The 21,264-nt window shown below is 34.7% G+C and overlaps 1 protein-coding gene and 2 pseudogenes across 2 annotated transcripts; all 3 read right to left on the bottom strand.

Moving 5' to 3' along the window:
• Positions 1-2,706: 2,706 nt before the first annotated feature.
• On the bottom strand, positions 2,707-12,047 carry LOC143634919 (membralin-like protein At1g60995; annotated as a pseudogene). Its single transcript, XR_013153961.1, has 13 exons — positions 11,816-12,047; positions 11,142-11,204; positions 10,617-10,999; positions 6,328-6,409; positions 5,663-5,724; positions 4,901-5,075; positions 4,730-4,813; positions 4,524-4,640; positions 4,303-4,388; positions 4,111-4,217; positions 3,943-4,034; positions 3,782-3,858; positions 2,707-3,286 (listed from the first exon to the last, which is right to left on the bottom strand). The product of XR_013153961.1 is annotated as a membralin-like protein At1g60995 (transcript).
• Positions 12,048-13,481: 1,434 nt separating this feature from the next.
• LOC143634910 (extradiol ring-cleavage dioxygenase-like) lies at positions 13,482-15,567 on the bottom strand. The gene is made up of 2 exons (XM_077102870.1): positions 15,247-15,567; positions 13,482-14,213 (listed from the first exon to the last, which is right to left on the bottom strand). The coding sequence occupies exons 1-2, from the start codon at positions 15,514-15,516 to the stop codon at positions 13,653-13,655; spliced, it is 831 nt and encodes a 276-aa protein (XP_076958985.1). The 5' UTR covers positions 15,517-15,567; the 3' UTR covers positions 13,482-13,652.
• Positions 15,568-17,317: 1,750 nt separating this feature from the next.
• Positions 17,318-18,934, bottom strand: LOC143634899 (pentatricopeptide repeat-containing protein At1g05750, chloroplastic pseudogene; annotated as a pseudogene).
• Positions 18,935-21,264: the final 2,330 nt, after the last annotated feature.

Below are 21,264 nucleotides of genomic sequence, written 5' to 3'. Positions count from 1 at the left end.
ATGTATATTGCTTGAGATGATATAATAACGTTTATCTTAAATTCTAAGCCTGAGGGGTATGGTTCATTAAGCATCACTAGTGATATCATGGAAACACCACGCCCCTACCACCAAATCACTAGTAGTGGCGCGGGTCCCACTGACCCATCTCACATGGTTCACTGCCCATTCAACTGTTTTTTCTTTTGTTATTAGATAATATTAATAAATAGAATGATGGAGAATCACGAAGAATGAGGTATAACATAGGTTGAATTGTGAGATTAAATTATGGAAGAAAAACTGAGTTGGTGCTGATGTGACGAGTGACTTAGAATAATGGGGAGTGATTCATAACGCATAGCCTAACATAAAAAACTTATATAGAAGAAAATAGTTCAAACTCTTTCTCTCTAATCTAGTAGTTCCTCACAAAATCTGTTTGTCTCTTTTTTAGAATCTGTTTGTAATATTTTTCTGTTTGGTAGCATATATATGGTGATGGTCTAAAGACTAATTATTAATTTTTACTTGTCTTGACAAAATACCAAATCAAAGATGATGTACAAAAAAGAATAGGTTATATCTACATCCCCACCCACCACCATTCATCCATCCATCCCAATTCCCACATGGTTTCTCCATTGTTACACACAAGAGACCTAAAAATCCGAACCATAACCATAACACCACCACATCATAACGAATACACTTCATTTTCACTATTTTTTGTTTGCTACTTGTTATTTTTATGTACTAAAATCTTTAGCGTCATTGACAAGCTGTTGACTCACGGCCTGGAAAGCTATTTGTGTCCCTTTAATTAGAATTATGTTTAGATGTATCATTGGAAAGGGTTGGACACACCATTAACTCACATAGTTCATACATCAGGTCATGTCAAATTGGACGGATTGCTATAAAGTTAGACCCACCTCTTAATTATTAATTTAAGCGCATTGTTATTACTAGCTTAGACACACCATGATAACTTAGACGGTGTGTAGTGGATAATGCCTCTAACGGGGCGTTGTAGGTCATGTGACGCCATGCCACCGTAGGGGCATTATACACAAAAGATATGTAGTGGATAACCCCTTTCAATCATTATTATTATTATTATTATTATTATTATTATTATTATTATATTTTAATTAAAAATGAAACATACAAACACATCCATCAATCATCAACCTTCACCACCAATGTTATGTGGGAAGCGCCCCCAACATCCAAACCCTTCAAGGCGCCAGCACGGGGGTAGGGGGGGGATGGGGAGACGCCCTACTACGCATAGTCTTAATGCACCATTATAATCAACGATACATCAACAATTAAAATCTTTAGTATTTCTATAAATAAATATAAGCAATAATGTACTAAAATTAAAGAGAAATTAATTCTTCACTTTTTGCAATACTTTTCTAAATACATAACTTATCTGACTTATATAAAAATTATGTGACATCAAATCATTTCGATTAAACTTGATTCAAATGAAAATGTTAACAAAAAGAACTAGATTTCCTCTTTTGCATGTTCAACCACGTTTAATCTCACTCTTAGTCAATTAGTATAATCATTGGTCTATATTCCTCCATGCGCATTCTATGAACATTGTTATTTTTACTTTTAAGAGAAAGGAACTTTCGCAATTGGTTTTCTAGTTCAATGACATGAGGTGATGATTAAGGCTTAGAATCTTATAGTCTCATGTTCGAATCCTGATTCAATGGAGTTTTTTTCACAATGAAAAGTTTCCTACTTAATGGTGTTTTTAAGTGAGTCAGACATAAAACGTCAAAATCAGTGTGAAAAGTTGACATCTTATTACATATAGAAATAAATTTAAGAAACGTTTTATACTTGATTTATGTATTTTTTTATTTATTTATTTATTAAAGAACATAGGAAAATGATGTGGTAGTCACACGGATTTATTATTTTTGTGGTGGTGCCATCTTTTTTTGTTGGTTGGTTCCACTAGTTCTACCACTTACACTATTGCTTTATATCCTGTTAGATATATTGTGGTTGACTCCTTATTGTAAAGTATTAATATTGTTGCAAATAATAAACGAGAGAATATCATCCACACACTTAAAAATTGTTTCTTTGTTCAAGCAAAGATACAAATCTCAAACACGACCACTATATGTATTTGGTATGCTTTTATATTTTCTGGACATCACTAGAAAAATCCCAAAACTTATATCCTTTCTAGTTAAATTTTATGCTAATATGCTATATACTAAACGGTAAGGCCAGCTCTAGGGGAGCAAACTAAAGCGAAGCCTTTAGGCCCCCACTTTGACATGGTCTTCAATTTACACCCAAGTTACATCAAAAACATATTAAATGATAAAAATGACCCTTAAATTATTTGAAAATATACACACATATGTGGTTAGTTGTTTTGCTCTGTAACAGTAAAATTCAAAAAAGACCCACAGTTCACGTTTCGTTTTTAGACCCAAAATGGTTGGGCCGGCCCTGTCAAGTGTCAATCAGAATTACCTACCATAAAAAAATTTAAAAAATGGTACATGACTAACATGAAGATCTGTTGATGCTCATTTTTTCAACAATGCAATCGGTCGATAATTGGTCTCGACCATAGAAATAATATGTAGATTTCTCTTAAAATGTTATTATTCATCTTTAGTATGGTCATAAGTTGATGTTCTAAAGGCAGAATGATTGCACATTTGCACGTGGACACAGAAGTTGCTTCGCAATTACACTAGGCACCTACATTGTATTGAACAGTGAATACACAAAGGTTTAAGGTCGAACGATTTTGTTTACATACCCACAAAACTTGCATTGTGACCAAATATTATCACGGTTTATCTACACGAGATGTAATTATCTTGCTAAGAGAATATGAACAATGCTTTATACCGATGCATATATATATATATATATACATATATATATATATATGTATCAAGAACCGGGTTCATTGTGTAGCATGGTTTTCTTGACCTTGGTCTCTGAACATAGAAAGAAATGAGTTTAGACCCTCTGAAGACGCGCCTCCCAAGATCCATAACAATGTGGAACTGAACGAATTCATCGCACCCCCACCTTCATTGTCTGATATCCGATTCAGGTTCATGTTGTCATTCTCGGGTTGTGGTTGTGTTAACCCATGATTGGTCGTATTGTTTATGGTGTTCCTCAAGGGGTTTAATCTGGTGATATGCAGAGTTGAAGCGAGAATGGTTGATGAGGTGATATGATAGTCTGGTTGTTGCTGAAACTGTGATCGTCTGTTTTGCATGAATCTTTGCAAAACAGGAACCTAAGTAACAAATATTAATTTCAAGGAAACATATTCAAATAGCAAAGATTTTTTGTGTCTTACAATTACTACTCATTTGTTAAAACTTAATGATGCATAGCTTACAAGGATTTTAGTTGAATGATTTTTAATGTTAAACTTACCATTTGAACCTAGACTTTTTCAAATGTTTTTGTTTAATATTCTTCTGGCCAATTACAATTTGACAAATGTCGTACTCATAATTTTTTCTTTTCAGTTTTGTTTTTTTTTTTGTAACTTTTAAAATATGATTTTTATAATATACCATTGCGTGTGCTTATTTTTATCCATGTTTCGATGTAAGTTTTGTTTTAGATAGAGTTCCGCGTGATATCGTACAAGTCATCTAAACACCTATGTAAACGTCGTTAAAGCTGTACACATATATGCCACCATTTTCTTTTGCAGTTTTTCGTGTGTGTGGGTTTTATACTAGTTACATCTTATGAATTAACTACAGCAAAATGTTCTGACCTCAAATCGGTTCCAGAAGTAGAGGATGAGGTGTAGCATAAATGCAGCTGTGGTTGAGAGTGCCAAATATGAAAAACCTGAAATTTTCATTTTGCAATGATGCTACAAATAATATAACTGCCAATGTTAACAATTGAGGAGTATAAGTGAGAGTAACAAACCATGTGTGTATGAGAAGAAATAGATATGAAACACCAGAAAGTACAGCAAAAAGAAGCGAGGAAAGAACTTCATTGATATTGGTGTACGCACGCTGAAACCAAACACAAATAAAGGATTATGATACGAGATTTGTGTGTGTGTGTGTGTGAGAGAGAGAGAGAGAGAACCTGATAAGAGTGAAGAGTTCACAAATCCAGACAAGTATTAACACCATGAAAGCTAAAAGTTGGTCGTCATAAAACTCGAAAAGAAAAAACAGGATACCTATCATTATCTGCAAATACAAAATGGATATTATATACGTAGTATGAAATAACTCACAACATGCAAGTACAAGTAATAAGATAGTAATCACTTACTGGTACAAACACAAGAGACTCAATTACATGTACAAAAATCAACTGAAAAGTGGGGAGACGATGTCGTGCATGGTGTTGAAGCTGCACTATAAATAGTGAAAAAGAAAAACGTGTTACATTAACAGGTGTTAGATATTAAGTAGTATTGAGAATCCCAATGGGCCTAGGGTTTATATTCTTTTGTTGCTTATGACAGAAGATAAAAGAAGTACGAAACAAACCTGTGAACTTGAGCATGCGAGTTTGTGTTTCCCTGAGTGTAAATGAAACTGACATTGTTGTGGTGAAGAAAACAAAGAGAGACATCATAAGAACACCGCACTTCGTAGCAAAATAGTCTGTAAATTATAGAACCAAATTGTTAGTGACTTCAATCATCAGTTTAGAGAATATTAACGGAAGCAAATAAATGGAAAAAGCAGCAAACCTCCAAAGTTTGCTGACCGTTCTGGTTTCTCGTGTGCATATGTAAGGTTGTAGAATTCATTTGTCTGGTAATTAAATAGGTAGCCTGCATCAAATAAAGAACAATGATCACACCTAATAAATGTAACATAACACATCAACTTATACCAAGAACATTGTTATATACTTATACCTTGACCTGGAGAATTCAGCAAACTGTTCATCAAGATAGTATCATATCCTACAAGCCTATTGATCAGAAGCTGCTGCCACCTATTCCCAAAGCAGGAGTCACGCGCTGAAATGCTAATGTTGACAGTTTGGATGTTATGTTGAGATTTAGCTCTTTCAGGCAGCAGAAAATAACCCTACAAAAAATAAATAAATAAAAACTTTGAATATATTATATTGAAAATCATCCTTTTTCTTTAATAGAACATTATATTGAAAAGAATAAATTGCACAAATGTTCCTTGTGGTTAGACCATTTTGCAAGTTTGGTCCTCAGATTTTAAAAATTGCAAACTTAGTCCAAACATTAAACATTTGTGAGAGGGTTGCACATTTAATCCCCACCTTTAATCCCAGTTAGTTTTTAATGGAAAAAGTGATGTTATGTGCCATTCATGTGAGGGTAATTGTGTCTCTTCAAATTGGAAACCCTTAAGAATTACCCTCACATGAATGACACATGACATCAATTTCCATTAAAACAGTGGGGACTAGACGTGCAACCCTCTCACAAATTTTTGTACTAAATTCACAATTTTTAAAATCTTGGAACCCGTTGCAAAATAGCAACTACAAGGACCATTTGTGCAATTGTCTCTTGAATATATTATATTAAAAGATAAAACAATCCCTCTTTTTCATAGAACTTTATATTGAAAGGTATAAAGTATTGGATGTATGAATGAGAACAAGAAACTAAAGTAATCAACAAGATCTTTATTACCTTTTCCATTGTATATAGATAAGTTGGTTCAAATGTGTTGCTTCTTGTTTCAAGCCACTGCACTAAATCCTCAGAAGAAGAAAAAAATTCAAATGAGAAAAAGGGTTTTTAAACCGAGGGCCTACGTACCGTATCATAAAATCACTATAATAACATTTAGGCTTGTAAACAAACCGAATGAACACAAACATTGCATATTCTTGTTTGTGCATTTAGCTTTAACAGAACATACGACCAAACACGGACATCTAAATGAACGAGTTTTTTTGTGTTCGTTCGTAATTAAAATGAATTGTGGTCAAGTTAATTTATGTTCATATCGTTAACAATATCAACGAATGGTTCACGAACATAAACTGAACATAGATGAACAAACATAACTAAGCTAAAACCAACTAAAAGTAAATCTGTTGGGCCTAAAAGTTAACAAATTAGAATGGGCCTAATAATTATAAATGAATATATTAATATAGGAACTTAAACAAACGGATATTAGGACATAAACAAATTTAAATGAACAAATGCCAATGAACACCTCACGAACAAAAATGACCAAACAAGACGTATGTTCATGTTCGTCTTGTTTATTAAATAAATGAACTTCCTGCCAAACGGTTCACTTGGTTCGTCTACAGGCCTACTCACATTGTAGAGTCAGAACTTACCCGCCAAAGAATTAAGCTTGTCAAGGTGAAGTACATGAAGACATTTATTGATATCAATGTTTAAATGGATACCTGCAATGTCCTGCATTTGAAGTTTAAACAAAGTAAACAATATACTCAGGTTTCAAGGCAGAGAATTCCATAACAAATAGAAAGAAGATCAACTAAAAAGATTTCAATGTGGAATGGACTGTGCCACATGCATTGATTTGTCAAGAACTTGATTTCATATGAAATATTGGTATCTGGGATTACAATTCAGCCCTGTTAAGTTTTCTTCACAGACCAGTTTATTACTGCTAGTTGTTTTCCCATAGTAGTCAAAGACAAACAAGCACATTCAAAATGCAAAGGGCTCGGAAAAGGAGTTGAAAGAAAAAAGATTAATGCCATTCCAATATTTGAATTGGGGATTTGGTCTTGGGCCATGATAGTAGTCGAGAATAAGAAAGTAAGAAATAGAATAGTGACTTTAGGGTTTAAAAATTGAGATTTACACAAGAACATAGTGATTTTACTCTTATGTTATTGAGATTTACACAAGAACATAGTGATTTTAGATCACGAGGTGTGGAATACACACTTGTATAAGCTAATCAAGTCCTGGACCCAACTAATTGCACTCCTCACTGGGTTCAGTGGTGGTGACGCAAACCTTAAAAAGGAACGGTGCATATCGAAGCAACCATTGGTCGAAATACTACTTTTGGAAAGTATAGTATGATCTAGGACCTTTTTGCAGCATTTTATTTATCACTGATTATTAGCAACCATGAAACTATTTTACCACAAAAAAATATTGAAGTCCAATCAAATGCCATCTTGTTAAAGCTTAAAACAACGCCTGGATTATGAAGGTTTTTCCTTAGAACCTGAGTATGTTCAAACCACATAGGATCATTGATGAAAATAAGGCCTCAATGTAGTTATGATAAAGTTTCTTTTTGGTCATGAGAATATGAAGCACGAGAGATGGGTTAAGGTAAGGGAAAAATCAAGACCTCAAAGAACACCGGTGAAAAAGGTTTGCTCTTCATGCTTATATGCAAAATATTTACATTCAAATGAGCAACTTAAAACATAGAACTAAGAAGGTTATAGGCTGCATAACAGAGTTAAAACAACACAAATTAAGGGTTATTGAAAGACACGCCATTATGAGATGTGAAATGTGAAGTGCTTCATTTATTATTATTACTCTGTTTTGTGAGATCTAAACAGCAGATTCTTTGTTCTTAATTTAAGTCTGTGTTCTTGTCCTTGTTCCAGGTCATACTTTCTCTATCTTGAAGTTCATAATATCATGCACTCTAATTTACATTGTTTATAATGCTAGACGTTGTAATAGTAACCTACATTTTACTTCATGAATTCTTAGTTTCTTACTGAACCACCTTACCTTAACATATCTCCATTGGTACTCATTTTCTGTCTAAAGTACATTGTGTGCACCATCTTATATTGATTTTCAAAATCTACTAATACTAATAGTTAAATAATATATCCCCCATATTGATTTGCAAATACTGTCTAGCATCTATCATTTTCTGAGGTATATATCACATTAGTTTAATCATTACTGGCGGAAAAAAATTGCCATGCGAATCATTGTCCCGTATCTATTGGCTAAATGAGTGATTTGTTTGTACATGGCTACATACACAATTATAACATATACAACTATACAAGACAATGATCATTTTAGAGCATATTACAGATATTATCCTTTACGTATATACCCAGTGTGACATTCGTCAATTTCGGGTCACTTTTGTTATGTAAACCCGACCCGTTTGTAACCCGAACATTTCAAATATATAAAATATTGGATCTTGTCATTTAAAATATATAAAATATTGGTTTTTTTTTTATATTATGCATTGTTTGACCATTTAAACATACCCATTTTTATGCAAACCACAAAAGAATCTTTATACCCAACCCTTCACTCCTTCCCTATATATACACACCCATCTTCTTCATTTACTCTTGCTACATCTCCAAAAACTCTCTCAAAACTCTATAGATTCAAGGTTGTTATTTCTTATGTATTCTTGAAGTTTTGACTTCTCAAGTCAAACTAACTATAGTCTTTCATTCTAACTTGTTCATCTAATATTACTAACTCTTGAATATGGTGGTACAACATATATATAATACACACCCCTTGTTTCCTTTATTTGTTACTTCACCGACTTTGGTTGGTTAAGTTTCGAATGTTATAAGGCAAGGCTTCATGGAGGACTTCGTGTTCTTGATATATATTTACACACACCTAACTTATTATACATATCACCTATGACTAACTTCTAACCCTTTAGTTTGTTCATCTTATTTACAAGTTCCATGGTGTGGATTTATATAAGACTAACCTCGGTTTAACCGAAACTAGTCCAAACCGGAAACCGAACTTTTGTTTACTAGTTTTGTTAAAATAGTTGTTTAAACATGTTTGTTGCTAGATTTGAGTTTCAAAAATCATTTTTACAAGTTCTTTGATATTAAGCATATGGAATCCATCTATGAACTCATTGGGAGATGGAAACCTAACTAAACCGAAACTTTGCTTAAAAGACTTGTAGTTAACTTTTTTTGTTGTAAAATTTAAGTTTTCTTCATTTATAAACCAATATACAAGTTCTATGATATTTGGGCATGTAGAAACCATCTATAAACTATTTGTGAGATGGAGACCGAACCAAACCGAACTATACCGACTTTTACTCGCTTAAGACACACAAGTGTGTTTTAGCTATCAAGACTTGTATATTTCTTTAAAAAATAGTTTACAAACTGATTTTAATTATTTTCTTAAGTACTTGGAATAGTTGGATCCAACTTGATCTCAAAACATAGTTTGGACCGACAAAACCGAACACTCGCTTAACGTGCGTTGTTAGTTCTAAACAATAGATCTACATACTTGGTTAAGTGTTAGTATGTTTTAATGAGTTATCTCATAACAATTAATATTTTGGAAAGTTGACTTTGGATTTGACCATTTGTCAAGACCCGAACCGACAACCCGAACATTCGTTAAAAACCCGTTTTAGTATCTTTAGCCTAATGGAACTTGTATTTTAGCATTTTCCCCACCTTATTACTTAACATTGGTTAAGTAAATATTAAGGTTAGATACTTTAACCCGGTTTTAAGCAAACTTACATTTTTTAAAAGGGTTATTATTATAAATTCTTAAATAGTTACATTTTAAACCTTGAACTTTAATTGATTAGTTTTTGCAACAATTATTTTATTTAAAGATCTTCAAGACAACCTTTCTAAATCCAAGACTTTCTTTTATTTAGGCTTCATACGTTAAACTCGTCGTTCCGGCAAATCTCCAAATAATCAATCTTTCAAGTTTATTACTTGAACGTGAGTAACTTCATACCCGTTTTCTATCTTTTATTTTGGGGGTGACATTTCAACTTATCCAAACTAAATGTTTTATACTTGGGTCTTAAACCACAAACGTTGTTGTATGCCTTACTTGAATAATTGCTCGATTTGGTGTTCTATGCTTATTTGACTATGTGTTTATCGCTTTTGGATGGTGGAACTATAAATCCTAGACCATTTGGCAACCCCTCATGGCAAGGTGTCGTTAACGTAATGCAATTAACGATAACTATAAAATCCTAAACTATTTGGCAACCCCTTATAGTTGGGTGTCGCTAACTTGTTAGCGATAACTATTTATCCAAGTTTATAGCTATTATTTATGGTTTTGTATACTAGTTTTGTGGAATTTCATACTATATATCTATTGTTCAAACTTATGAATTGCTCACCAACCTTTGTGTTGATAAACTTTATTTTATGAAATGTTACAGGTTTGCATCTAGGTTGATTATGGAGTTCGGTGAAGAAAACGTCACAAATACCGTTAGGATATTAGCAAAAATGAACAATATTTGATTTGCTATATTTTGTTATATTTTGTTGCATTTGAGTTATGAATATTTGGTTATGTGACATTTTCGATGTTGTGAAATGAAATGAGTTTGTTAAATATTGTCGCTTTAAATAGTGTCATGCGCTTATGAGCAATCGTTGCACCCCGGCATGTTCCGCCGCCTTTGGTCGGGGTGTGACACCCAATTCCAGGTTGTCTCCTTAATTCTTAATTACTTATTAATCACAATGGACATCCTTAAACTAAAGGGTTAGTAACATTTTTAGTTAAATTCTCGTTAAATATCCAATATGCCCTTACCTATTATACCCTTTCAATTATAAATAAAATAAAAACAATAACACAAACGAACTGGGAAAGTTTTACTCACCCATACACTTGACAAAAATCTAGTTGAATGTCTCCAAAGAAACGAGAATCGTCCGTGCCACTTGCGCAAGATTGCAGCTTTTAGTGATTCTTTTGCTGACCTGACACGTGACTCATCTTTCTTGGTTTTTGTGCAATACACATCATCAACATTATCACTGCTAGAAGTACAACTCTCATGTTGTGATTCAACAACTTCATTATCGGACCTCCACAACTTTAGAGACCTGATTTCCCAATCCTACCACTTGAACTAATCAACCAATTTGACCAAAACTGCGCATCAACTTTCTCATCATTAGCTTCAATATCTTTGTCAATATTATTATTCTTAGCATCATATGAAGGAGCTTCACTTTGTGACCACAAGCCAGCACTAGTAATCTGAACAATTGGAGTAAACATATATAAAAAGGATATGAGTTATGTAATGTTTTCTCATGTAGAAACTTAATATATCATTATAGTGCTAAAGTAACAGACAACATAGACCATACGTAATAGTACTGAGATAGCAATAACAAACCTTAATTTGGATAAGTTGGGCTTCAGTAGTTGCAACTCCAGTAAGTTCACTAGAACAGCCAGGCTACAAAACATGAAATCCAGTTAGAACAAAAAAAAACACCTCAGAAAGTGTACCAAACGAAAAGCCAATAAATGGTATTATACTGATTCTATGTCATCATGCTTCAAATATACACTTGCTGGTGAGCGTTCTGCCTATAACAACTAACTTTAAAGAAATATTTATAGCATCTAAAGAGACGTGACTATTAAAAATACATCTATCTATTGTTCATCTTGATCATCCATAAACCTAAAAGAGGCATACATCACAACAGACTAGCTACAACATAGAAGCAAATAACTGATAATACACGTTTATCATAAATTCCATCTGACCAATGAATATTTCTTTTTAGTCGGATAAACAAGTTGATTTACCACGAACGATATTCATACAAGCATACAAATTCTACAAAATGAATACATGCTTTGATGTGTTAATGAATATAGACCGCTTCGGATCTTCTACTCACGGACATAATATCTCTGCAGTCAGTCTGCATACAACATATACAGTCTATCATATTAACCCTAAATTGAAGAAAATAAGAGTTGATAATAATAATAATTCTATGAGAAAGCAGAAAGAAAGTAATAAGTTGGAAAGTGATAGATAGGTGCGGTAGATACCTGTTGGACGTAATTGGCGTGCATAACAACGAGAATACAGAAGAGAGTGATGGCAATGAGGAGATAGATGTACTCGAGAGAAGCTCGTATTCGAGGTGTCAGGACATGTGAGAATCGTTCCTGAACCCTAATAAAAGTCTGTTCAGGATCCATCCGATTGATTCACTGTTAATATCAATTCTAAACCACCCTCATGAGAACACAAAACTCCATCACGCCAATTTGAAGGATGAAAAGAATAGAATGGGTGATGGATGATGTGTAGTGATGATGAAATAAATAAATAAATAAATATGCTTCTTTTTAGTTGTTTGTGTCTTCAAGATAGACTCAATATTGGGTTTTTTTTAAATATGATATGATAAAAATCATGTATTACATCCGGTTTCATAACATTATCGGGTGCCTATACCTCATCCCTCACAGAGTCATGAGGACATGTGTCTATTTATGTTTTTTGTATTTAATATGTATTTGTGGTAATCTAATACACTTTTTATAATTTTTTTTGCAATGTTTACACGTAATTTTTTTATATTTTTTTTTGCAATGTCTACACATAATTGATAAAAACGGACTACAACCGAACGGAAACCTAAAATAACCGAAAATCGAAAAACCAGAAAAGCCGAAACCAAACGGTTTGTATATTCAAATAAGCAATGACTTCGGTTTCGGTTTTACCTAAAAACTGAACCAAACCGTGCACATCTCTAGTTTGGTATATATATATACGCGTAGGTATCGAGTATATGTGTTTAATATATGTGGTTGAAGAAAAACGAGAATTAATTTTGCGATAAAGGGGACGGAAATATAAGTGTTTTTCACATTATTATGAAAAACAATCAGGCTAAAAAGAACAGTCACTAGTTTGTCAATGATTAGAACTTGTGAATGGATTCCAAGGCGATAAAAGAGGAGTTACAAAGGAATTTCGAAAGAAGTTTGAAGAACTGATTCCTTGTGGTGTTACTTTTTTATACGTTTCCAAGATTAAAAAGTTGTAAATTTAGCTTATATGATTTTCATTATGGTGTTGGGAATTTGCATACCATTTTATGAGATTATTTAGCATCGAAAGACTTGTAGTATGCAACTTCTAAAAACCTTTTGTATAATTAATTAATACCATGGATTCATCTTAAAGAAGACTTGAAACCAAAATAAAACAACCATGGGATATTTAGATGGCTACGGCCCTTGAAGAGAAATAGTTGTCCTTTGATGAAGGGTACAAGCTCCCTAGAATGTATCTCCACCAATCAATGAACTCGAATGAAGGTGTTCACCATACTAAGTGTCAATATCACACCAAAGAGACTTTACCAAATATCATTATCAGTTAAGGTTTTGATAAAGCGCTCAAGCTTATGTGTTTCTCATCTACTATCACCAAAACCGAATGTGTATGTATACATGCATATATTCATGGCTTCACAAACCAAGTCGCTAATGCAATCTCCACATAAACCAATCAGAAAGGAGACTTCAAGCCAACACAACACATTATCCTTTGACCAAACCTTATAGAGGTGGATGGTTTTGATGAAGGAGAAGTACATAAGTAATCAACTTATATTTTGTGTTTTAAATTATGTACTCAAACATACTATGAAGGCTTCTTTGAAGGGCATTGTGATTTGAGATGTTATTAAAATAATAATAAGATAAAAATGCATGACTACATTAAAAGTTCAAATTAATCCATTACAAATGTATATGGGAGTGTGGCCCTCGAACAATGTTCCAACAGGAAGTACAATATCATATTCACATAGACTTACAAACCATGTATTTCACAAAAACAAAACCAACATGAACACTCACTCCATTACTAAGCCGGGACCGTGAACTTGTAAGAAGCATATGAGAGAGAAGACAAACCCCAACTATGGTGCATAAGTTCGGCTTTAGACGTCGGACCACCAGCACCCATCGCAACATGCAGCGGGTAGAAATGGTCGGGCCATGGGTGGGCCACGCTTGCATGTGGGGCCTTCTCCTTATAGCTGTTTACATCTTCATACCTTCCATCAATTAATGCTTCCTTGAGCCACGTGTCAAACTCCTGGGCCCACGGTTGCACCGAGGTGGTGTTGCGCAACATTCTCAGGTTGTGAGTGGTGGCACCCGAACCGACAATGAGCACCCCTTCGTCTTTAAGGGGTGCCAACGCCTTACCAATGTTGTAATGGTAAGCGGCGTCTTTGTCTGTCTGGACAGACAACTGACAAACCGGAATATCTGCCTCTGGGTACATGAGCATTAGTGGGACCCACGCACCATGGTCAAGCCCCCGTTTCTTGTCCTCGTCCACGCGGTCGAACCCGGAAGATGTGAGAAGTTCCTTCACTCGTTTTGCTAGTTTTGGAGCTCCTGGTGCTGGATACTTGAGCTGGTTTTAAAACAAATTTCAAGAAATAAGAAAACAATTAACTTTCTGTAACCATCTTACTGTAACAGATCCTGTTTGCTAAACAAGCCATGTTCGTCGGTTGACGGGTCGAGCCCGAAACGAACCTGAGAATCGTGTTACACACATGATCCCAAACACGACCCGTTATAACCCAACCCGAAAAAGAGTTACTTATTTTACATATTTATACTTGAAGATTCTATGTTTGCATTTTAACTTTTAAGAGCGATTATGTTTATAACGGTGCCACTTTTCTTTTAAAATTTAAGTTATGATATGACAGAATTACAAATTTTGTCCTTTAAATATATGCAATTTATGGATCAGGTCCTTTAAAAAGTTTATTTACGGGAGGTGTCCTTTATATGACAAAATACATTCGCTTTTTGTCCTTTACACTAACTGTCATCCAAAAATTCAGTTAAATCCAAACATGTCAAGACTTAACGAGGTTTTTGTTTAACATATTTTATTTAGTTTCTTTTTCTAATAAAATATTTAATTTGTTTTTTAATTATAAATACTTAAATAGTATGCGTAAAAAGACTTAAATGCCCTCACATGCCAAGACTTTACGGGGTTTTTAGATGTCAGTTATTCGAAATGACGAAAATCAAACAAACATTACATGACATGTAAAGATCACCGCCTGCAAATAAACTTCTTAAAAGACCTGATCCATAAATTGCGTATGTTTAAAAGACAAAATTTGTAATTTTGCCTTAAGGTATAAAACATAGTTTGAAAGCTTGAAAAACAAATAAACGGGTTAAACAGATCAATCCGCGAACCCGTCAGATTGACAAGAAACTGACCCAACCCGTCTAGTCTAAACCTAAACCCAACACATAGTGGCAAGTACAGCCTAAAACTGACGTGTATCCCGTCTAGTCTAAACCTAAACCCAACACGACCCATTTAACTAAACATAAACCCAACAAATCTATAATAACACTAGTTAATAATCCAATCCACCTTAAAGATAAACATTAACCAATAATAAGCAAATTACCTGGTACATGGATTTGGGGAAATTATAGAAATCGTAAATAGTTTCTGAAGTTCCGTCAACGGCGTTGACCGTTGGATAGAAAGTCTCCCAGTGACCAGAGATGACAAGGATTGACGAGGGGCGTGGGGCGTCCTTGGGGTAGACTTTTTGCTGAAAGGATTGGAGGAAATGACGGGCGGGCATGGTTTCATCGATGGATAACGTCGGAGATCCGTGGGATATGTAGAACGTGTCTGGAATCTTCTTCACGCCGTTCATTGCCATCATCATCTTCAATTCAATTCTTTGATTGCTTGTCGGAAGAAATTGATAATTGAAGTCAATATGATTTGAGGATTTATTTATATGGAGACTGGTTTTGTTTCACCTAACTCGTCTCACCGACCCTAACAAGTCATTGCTTACATCATGGAGACGTATATGTTAAGTATCTTAAAACGTGCACGATACCTTTATATTAGACCATCTCTATGGTGGGGGGCTTCGAAGTCCCTCCACCATGCCACGTAAGCATTGAGGGCTTCGAAGCTCCGCCTCAAAAATGCTCCGTTATGATTTAATGCTCAAAGGGCACTCCTATTATATATATATAAGGGTTCAAATAAGAATAACGAGTTTCCTATGAATGGTAAGAACAAACAAAATTTTGACACTTGACATTACAAATGATGGTGAAAGAACAATTCTAGGAAACTATGTCGGTTATAATGATAAAAGAGTAATTCTAGGAAACTATGTCGGTTATTAGTAATTTTAAATCTCAATCATTGATTAACATGATCCAATGACTATGATTTATTCATAGTCTTCCTAGGAAAATACTTATATTTAGGATAACTCTCTCATATATATGCATATGTATGTATGTGTGTGAGAAATATGGAGAGAGCTGCTGAAAGGGGGTCCACCAAAACTCAATCAACCGCGCCGGCCATTGCAACGACCGGATCTTCGTCGCCCCTCCCCCGTCCGCGCCCCACGGCAATGTGGGCGCCCCAAAAATCTCCTCAACGTCGCCCCATAGCGACCGGTCTTATAGTTTTTTTTATTTAATTTAAATAATTTATAGGATAAAAAAAACTATCAACACTTGTTTGTTTTTTTTCTTATGCATTACTCTTTCTAGCTTATTTTTTTAACGAAAAACAAATAAAGTTCGGTTATCTGGGAATCCAATGGTAAAAGGTTACCTTATGCGCTCGTGATCACTAACAACAGCTTTAGGTAGTTCTATCTCACCATCTCCTGTTCCGGGGAAAACCCATCATCGAAGACCGCTGCGGTAAAACTCTGTTGGGATCGGATTCGAACTTGAAACCTTGCAACCTCCCGTCCAAATCTTCACTTCCCCTTCAATGTCGGTTACGCTAAAACTCATTGGTTTACTCTTTCCATGATAAACAAATTTAGAAACTCAGAAATACCATTAAACTATTTCTTTCTTTCGTTTTCTTTTCAATTATTCAGCAGGCCGGCCTCTATTCTATCAAAATAGACCGTTTTATGTCATTCTATTTTATTATTTTTCATTATTAAAAACGCTGACTAGCCATTTGTCAGTGTTATTGCTTTGCAATGAACTTTCGATTGTTTTGGTTTCGCGTATACAAGTGTTGTCTTTTAAGTAATTGATTAAATAATAATACAAACCTATAAAATATATACGTGCTGCAAGCCTGCAATCTTATTTTAATATAACCAAGAACAAAACCATGTACATAACTTTTAAGATGACCAAAATTTGGGTTAATTTGTCAATAGTCAAACACAACTTTAAGAATGGATCGACGTAATATCTGGATCTTCCCGACAACTGGCTCGATGAATGTTATGCTTAGATCAAGTACATGGAGAGGAACCATGCGAGGATCGACTACAACCTATACAGTGTTTCTCGGGTTAAATCGTTGAACACATTTAAATCATATTCAAATATGTCACTTGTGCCAACTCATTATAGGTGTATAGACTTATATGATCACCAACCACATTCACAAGATTCAACATATCTTTTTATCATGTGTTTATCAGCATGTATGTATGAATACTTTATGTACAATCTGAAACTACATCTATTTTACATATCACCCATTTTTATCAAGTAAATCATTCATGATTTCTTCATCTGTTAGTTGTTTCACGTATCAACCTCCTACAGACCCTAACTTTGACCAACTTTGACCGTGATTTACATGAGGAACGCTTTTTAAAACCAAGAAGTTCTCACATTAGTTTCCGAAACATACCCCGAGATCATAAGCTCACTCGAAAGCATTTCTAACATGGCATAAATACGCTCCGACTCGATGTGAGATTTATCTCCCGCCACGAATTGTTCAACTACACCATCAATCTCAATACAACTCACACCCGGATTCTTCTCTATACCCTTTCTTTTCATCCGCCTCCTCACATTACTCGCCTTATACCAATCTCCACCCGCAGCATACATATTTGAAAGAAGAACATAATTAGAGTCACCACTCGGGTCCACTTCACTAATAAATCGCATCAACTTTTCAGCTAACTGTACATCATTAGCCTCTTTGCAGGCTGCTAAAACCGACCCCAGTACAACTTCATTCGGTATCATTGGCATATTTGTTACAACATTCAACGCCTCTTCTAACATGCCAGCGCGACTATAAAGATCCACTAAACATCCATAATGCTCGATTCTAGGCTTTATTTTATAAACTTTTATCATCATGTCAAAAAGGTTTTTGCCCTCGTCCACCAAACCAGCATGACTACACGCGGTTAAAGCCCCAGTGAAAGTCACCCCATCTGGTTTAAAACCATCTTCTTGCATCTGATAAAAATAGTTAAGAGTTCGTTCAATGTTTCCATTAAGCGCAAAACCTACGATAATCGAGTTCCACGAGACAAGATTGTGTTTAGACATGGAGTGAAACACTTGAAGCGCGAGTTCAATGCACCCGCATCTAGAATACATGTCTATTAACGAATTATTCACCCGGATATTATCTTTAACATTCCCGTTTAACACAAGTCGATGAAGCCATAATCCTAATCTCAGCGCACCTAAATTCGCACACGCGGATAACGCAGACACAACCGTGACATGATCCGGTTCCACCCTCGACATCTGCATTCGTCGAAACCACTCCAACGCATGTTCAAACTGTCCTTTCTTAACAAACCCGCCAATTACCGCGGTATACGAAATAACATCTCGTTCAGGCATTTCATCGAACACTTGGAGTGCATGACCAATCTCCCCATTTCTCATCAACCCAGCAACCATAGTGTTCCAAGTCACCTTATTTTTGAAACCCATGTAGTCAAAACACAAACGAGCAAGATCTATCTGATTAGATTTACAATACATGTCGATAACAGCTGTACCCACCTTGACATTGTTCGTATGGTAACCGAGTTTACAGATAATGGCGTGTATTGAAGCTCCGAATGAACGGGCGTGTAAAGGGTGTTCAGCGCAGCCAGAGAGAAGGGTTACGAAGGTGATGTGGTTGGGTTGAACTCCGGCGAGTCGCATGCGGGTGAACTCGGTGGCAGCAAGGTTTAAACGGCCGGTTTGGCAGTGACGGGCTATTGATGAAGTCCATGAATAGACTGTGAAATGATTGTCGTCGTTGTCAGGTGGCGGTGTACGGAATTGTTTGGTGATGGGTGCAGATGTTGAGACGAAGAAGAGGTTCATTTCTTTTGTAGTGTCTTAATGGACCCAAAAGTTAACTTAAAGTTACTAACGCTAACGAACATAAATGAATGTAACAACATAACAAACAGAAACAAATTTAAACGAACAAACATCACGAACATAAAGGAACGAACGAAATGTTTGTTCATGTTCGTTTGTTTAAATGAAATGTACAAAAAATGTTGTTTGTGTTCATTCGTCTATTAAACGAACATAAACCAACTTCCTATTGAACGTTTCACGTACAGTTTATTGAACATTTGGTTTGTTTACACGCCTAAGCATATGTGTGTGGTAAATCACTTGAGCTTCCATTATTAAAACCATTCCGATTGTTTCGAGTTTTGGTGATGAGTTGTAGCAATAATAATTTATAGGCATCAGAAGATGCAAAAAAACTCGTCGATGAAGAACGGGCGTTTGCACGGAGTGAGATCGAGAAGGCTCGGGCTGCAATTGAGAGAGTTGAAGAGGCTCTTGTTTTACACTATATAGGGAGGGTTTAAATCAGAACCAAAAAACACTTAAAAGTGAAAGAAACACATGAACATATTAGTTTAGTGGTGTTTTATGTAAGAATCTATTATCAAACATAGACATTTGTATCTAAGAGGTAATGTTTTTTAATTTAAAATATGAAACTTCTGATAAAAAAAATAAAAAGATTTAGGTTTTTTTTTTTGGTCATCACATTGATTTAGTCGAGCTTAGACTCGTTTAAGGTTATTTTCAAAATATATAAAATAATGGGAATTGTATATAAATTAATTAATAAATAATAAATGACAATGATTTAGGTCATTCACAGCAATGGGTAGGTTTATTAATGTAGGTTTTGACGTTGCATAATAGAAATGACAACGAACCAATCACGTTTTAATATCCTTTTGACCATATTACTATAAAACTTGGAGCAACACCAACTTGAAGGACCCGAACGGTTAATATGAAAAGTATAATGGCAGTATGGAAGATCTAGAAGGACGGTCCGGTAGAGATCTAAAGTTCATGGACCAAGTTAAATAAATTGTTGCCTAAGTTATCTCTAATTTGTTATTGAGTTAATGGCCATTTTCGTCCCGGTAGTTTGCTACTTTCGCCACTTCGGTCCAAAATTTTTAATTTTGTCAATTTAGTCCTCATAGTTTTAAATATTAGCCAATTACGTCCCATCCGTCTAACGGCATCCAGCTATGACGTTAGTTTAAGGGTATTTTTGTCTTTCTCCTTTTAATTTTGAGTTAATGGTCATTTTAGTCCTTGTGGTTTGATATCTTTGCCAATTCAGTCCAAAGTTTGAAAATTTGTCAATTTAATGTTCAGTTTAATTCAGTTTTTTTTATTTTTTATGTTTTTTGATTATAACCCTGAAGAGCATAATTCAAGCCCAAAACCATCGAGCAACCTCAAATACTGGTATGCATTTACTCTGGTGACAACAGTAATCATACCCCCCCTATATTTAGTTTTTAGACATTTCCTAAAATCTTCTCCATGGTGGAATTCAATGGTAAAGTGATCAAGGTTTCCCTGAAACCGAATTATATAGAAAAAACTAAAAATTGTTTTGTTGATTAATGTATAATAGTTGATTACGACCCAGATTTCGTTATGATATGTTAATCTCTAAACCCAAATATTATGCATTCATCAAAGAAACGATTTTTAGTTTTTTCCGTACAATTCGGTTTCACGGAATTGCTTTGCCACTTTACCATTGAATTCCACCATGGGGGAGAGTTTAGGAACCGTCTAGAAACTAAATACGAGAGGAGGGGGTATGATTACTGTTGTCGACAGAGTAAATGCAGACTTGTTTTGGGCTTGGATAACGCTCTCTAGGGTTATAGAAAAAAACTGACTTGAATTGACAAAATTTCAAACTTTGGACTGAATTGGCAAAAATATCAAACCAGGGGGACGAAAATGACCAATAACTCAAAATAAAAGGGAGAAAGACAAAAATACCCTTAAACTAACGGCATATCTGGATGTCGTTAGACGGATAGGACGTAATTGGCTAATATTTAAAACTATGAGGACTAAATTGACAAAAGTACAAATTTTGGACTGAAGTGGCGAAAGTAGCAAACCACAGGGACGAAAATGGCCATTAACTCTTTGTTATTAGATAAAGTAGAAGTCTAATATGATTATGTTTCCTAATTTTTATCAAAAGCTTTATTTTTTGGTTAGTAGTTGGAATTTCGCTCTTGTTTATTATTAATGAAAAGAGTCGCATAAACGTTCTATGCAAAATCGTGTTTGCTGTTCTTGATTCACTTGTCTGAGGTTTAATAATTACGACCATATTTTTATATGTATATTTTTTT

Source organism: Bidens hawaiensis, unplaced genomic scaffold (assembly GCF_021521415.1).
Source record: "Bidens hawaiensis isolate Kalapana, Puna unplaced genomic scaffold, B.hawaiensis_p1.1 tig00000512_1, whole genome shotgun sequence".
Taxonomy (NCBI): Eukaryota; Viridiplantae; Streptophyta; class Magnoliopsida; order Asterales; family Asteraceae; genus Bidens; species Bidens hawaiensis.
The sequence above is the reverse complement of the archived record's forward strand: the minus strand, read 5'-3'. Positions and strand labels throughout refer to the sequence as shown.

Excerpts from the sequence above, each read along its gene's own strand:
- LOC143634910 (XM_077102870.1), bottom strand. The coding sequence starts at position 15,516 with ATGATGATGGCAATGAACGGCGTGAAGAAGATTCCAGACACGTTCTAC. Across the intron at positions 14,214-15,246 it reads TCCCCAAATCCATGTACCAG|CTCAAGTATCCAGCACCAGG; the intron begins GTAATTTGCTTA and ends TTTTAAAACCAG.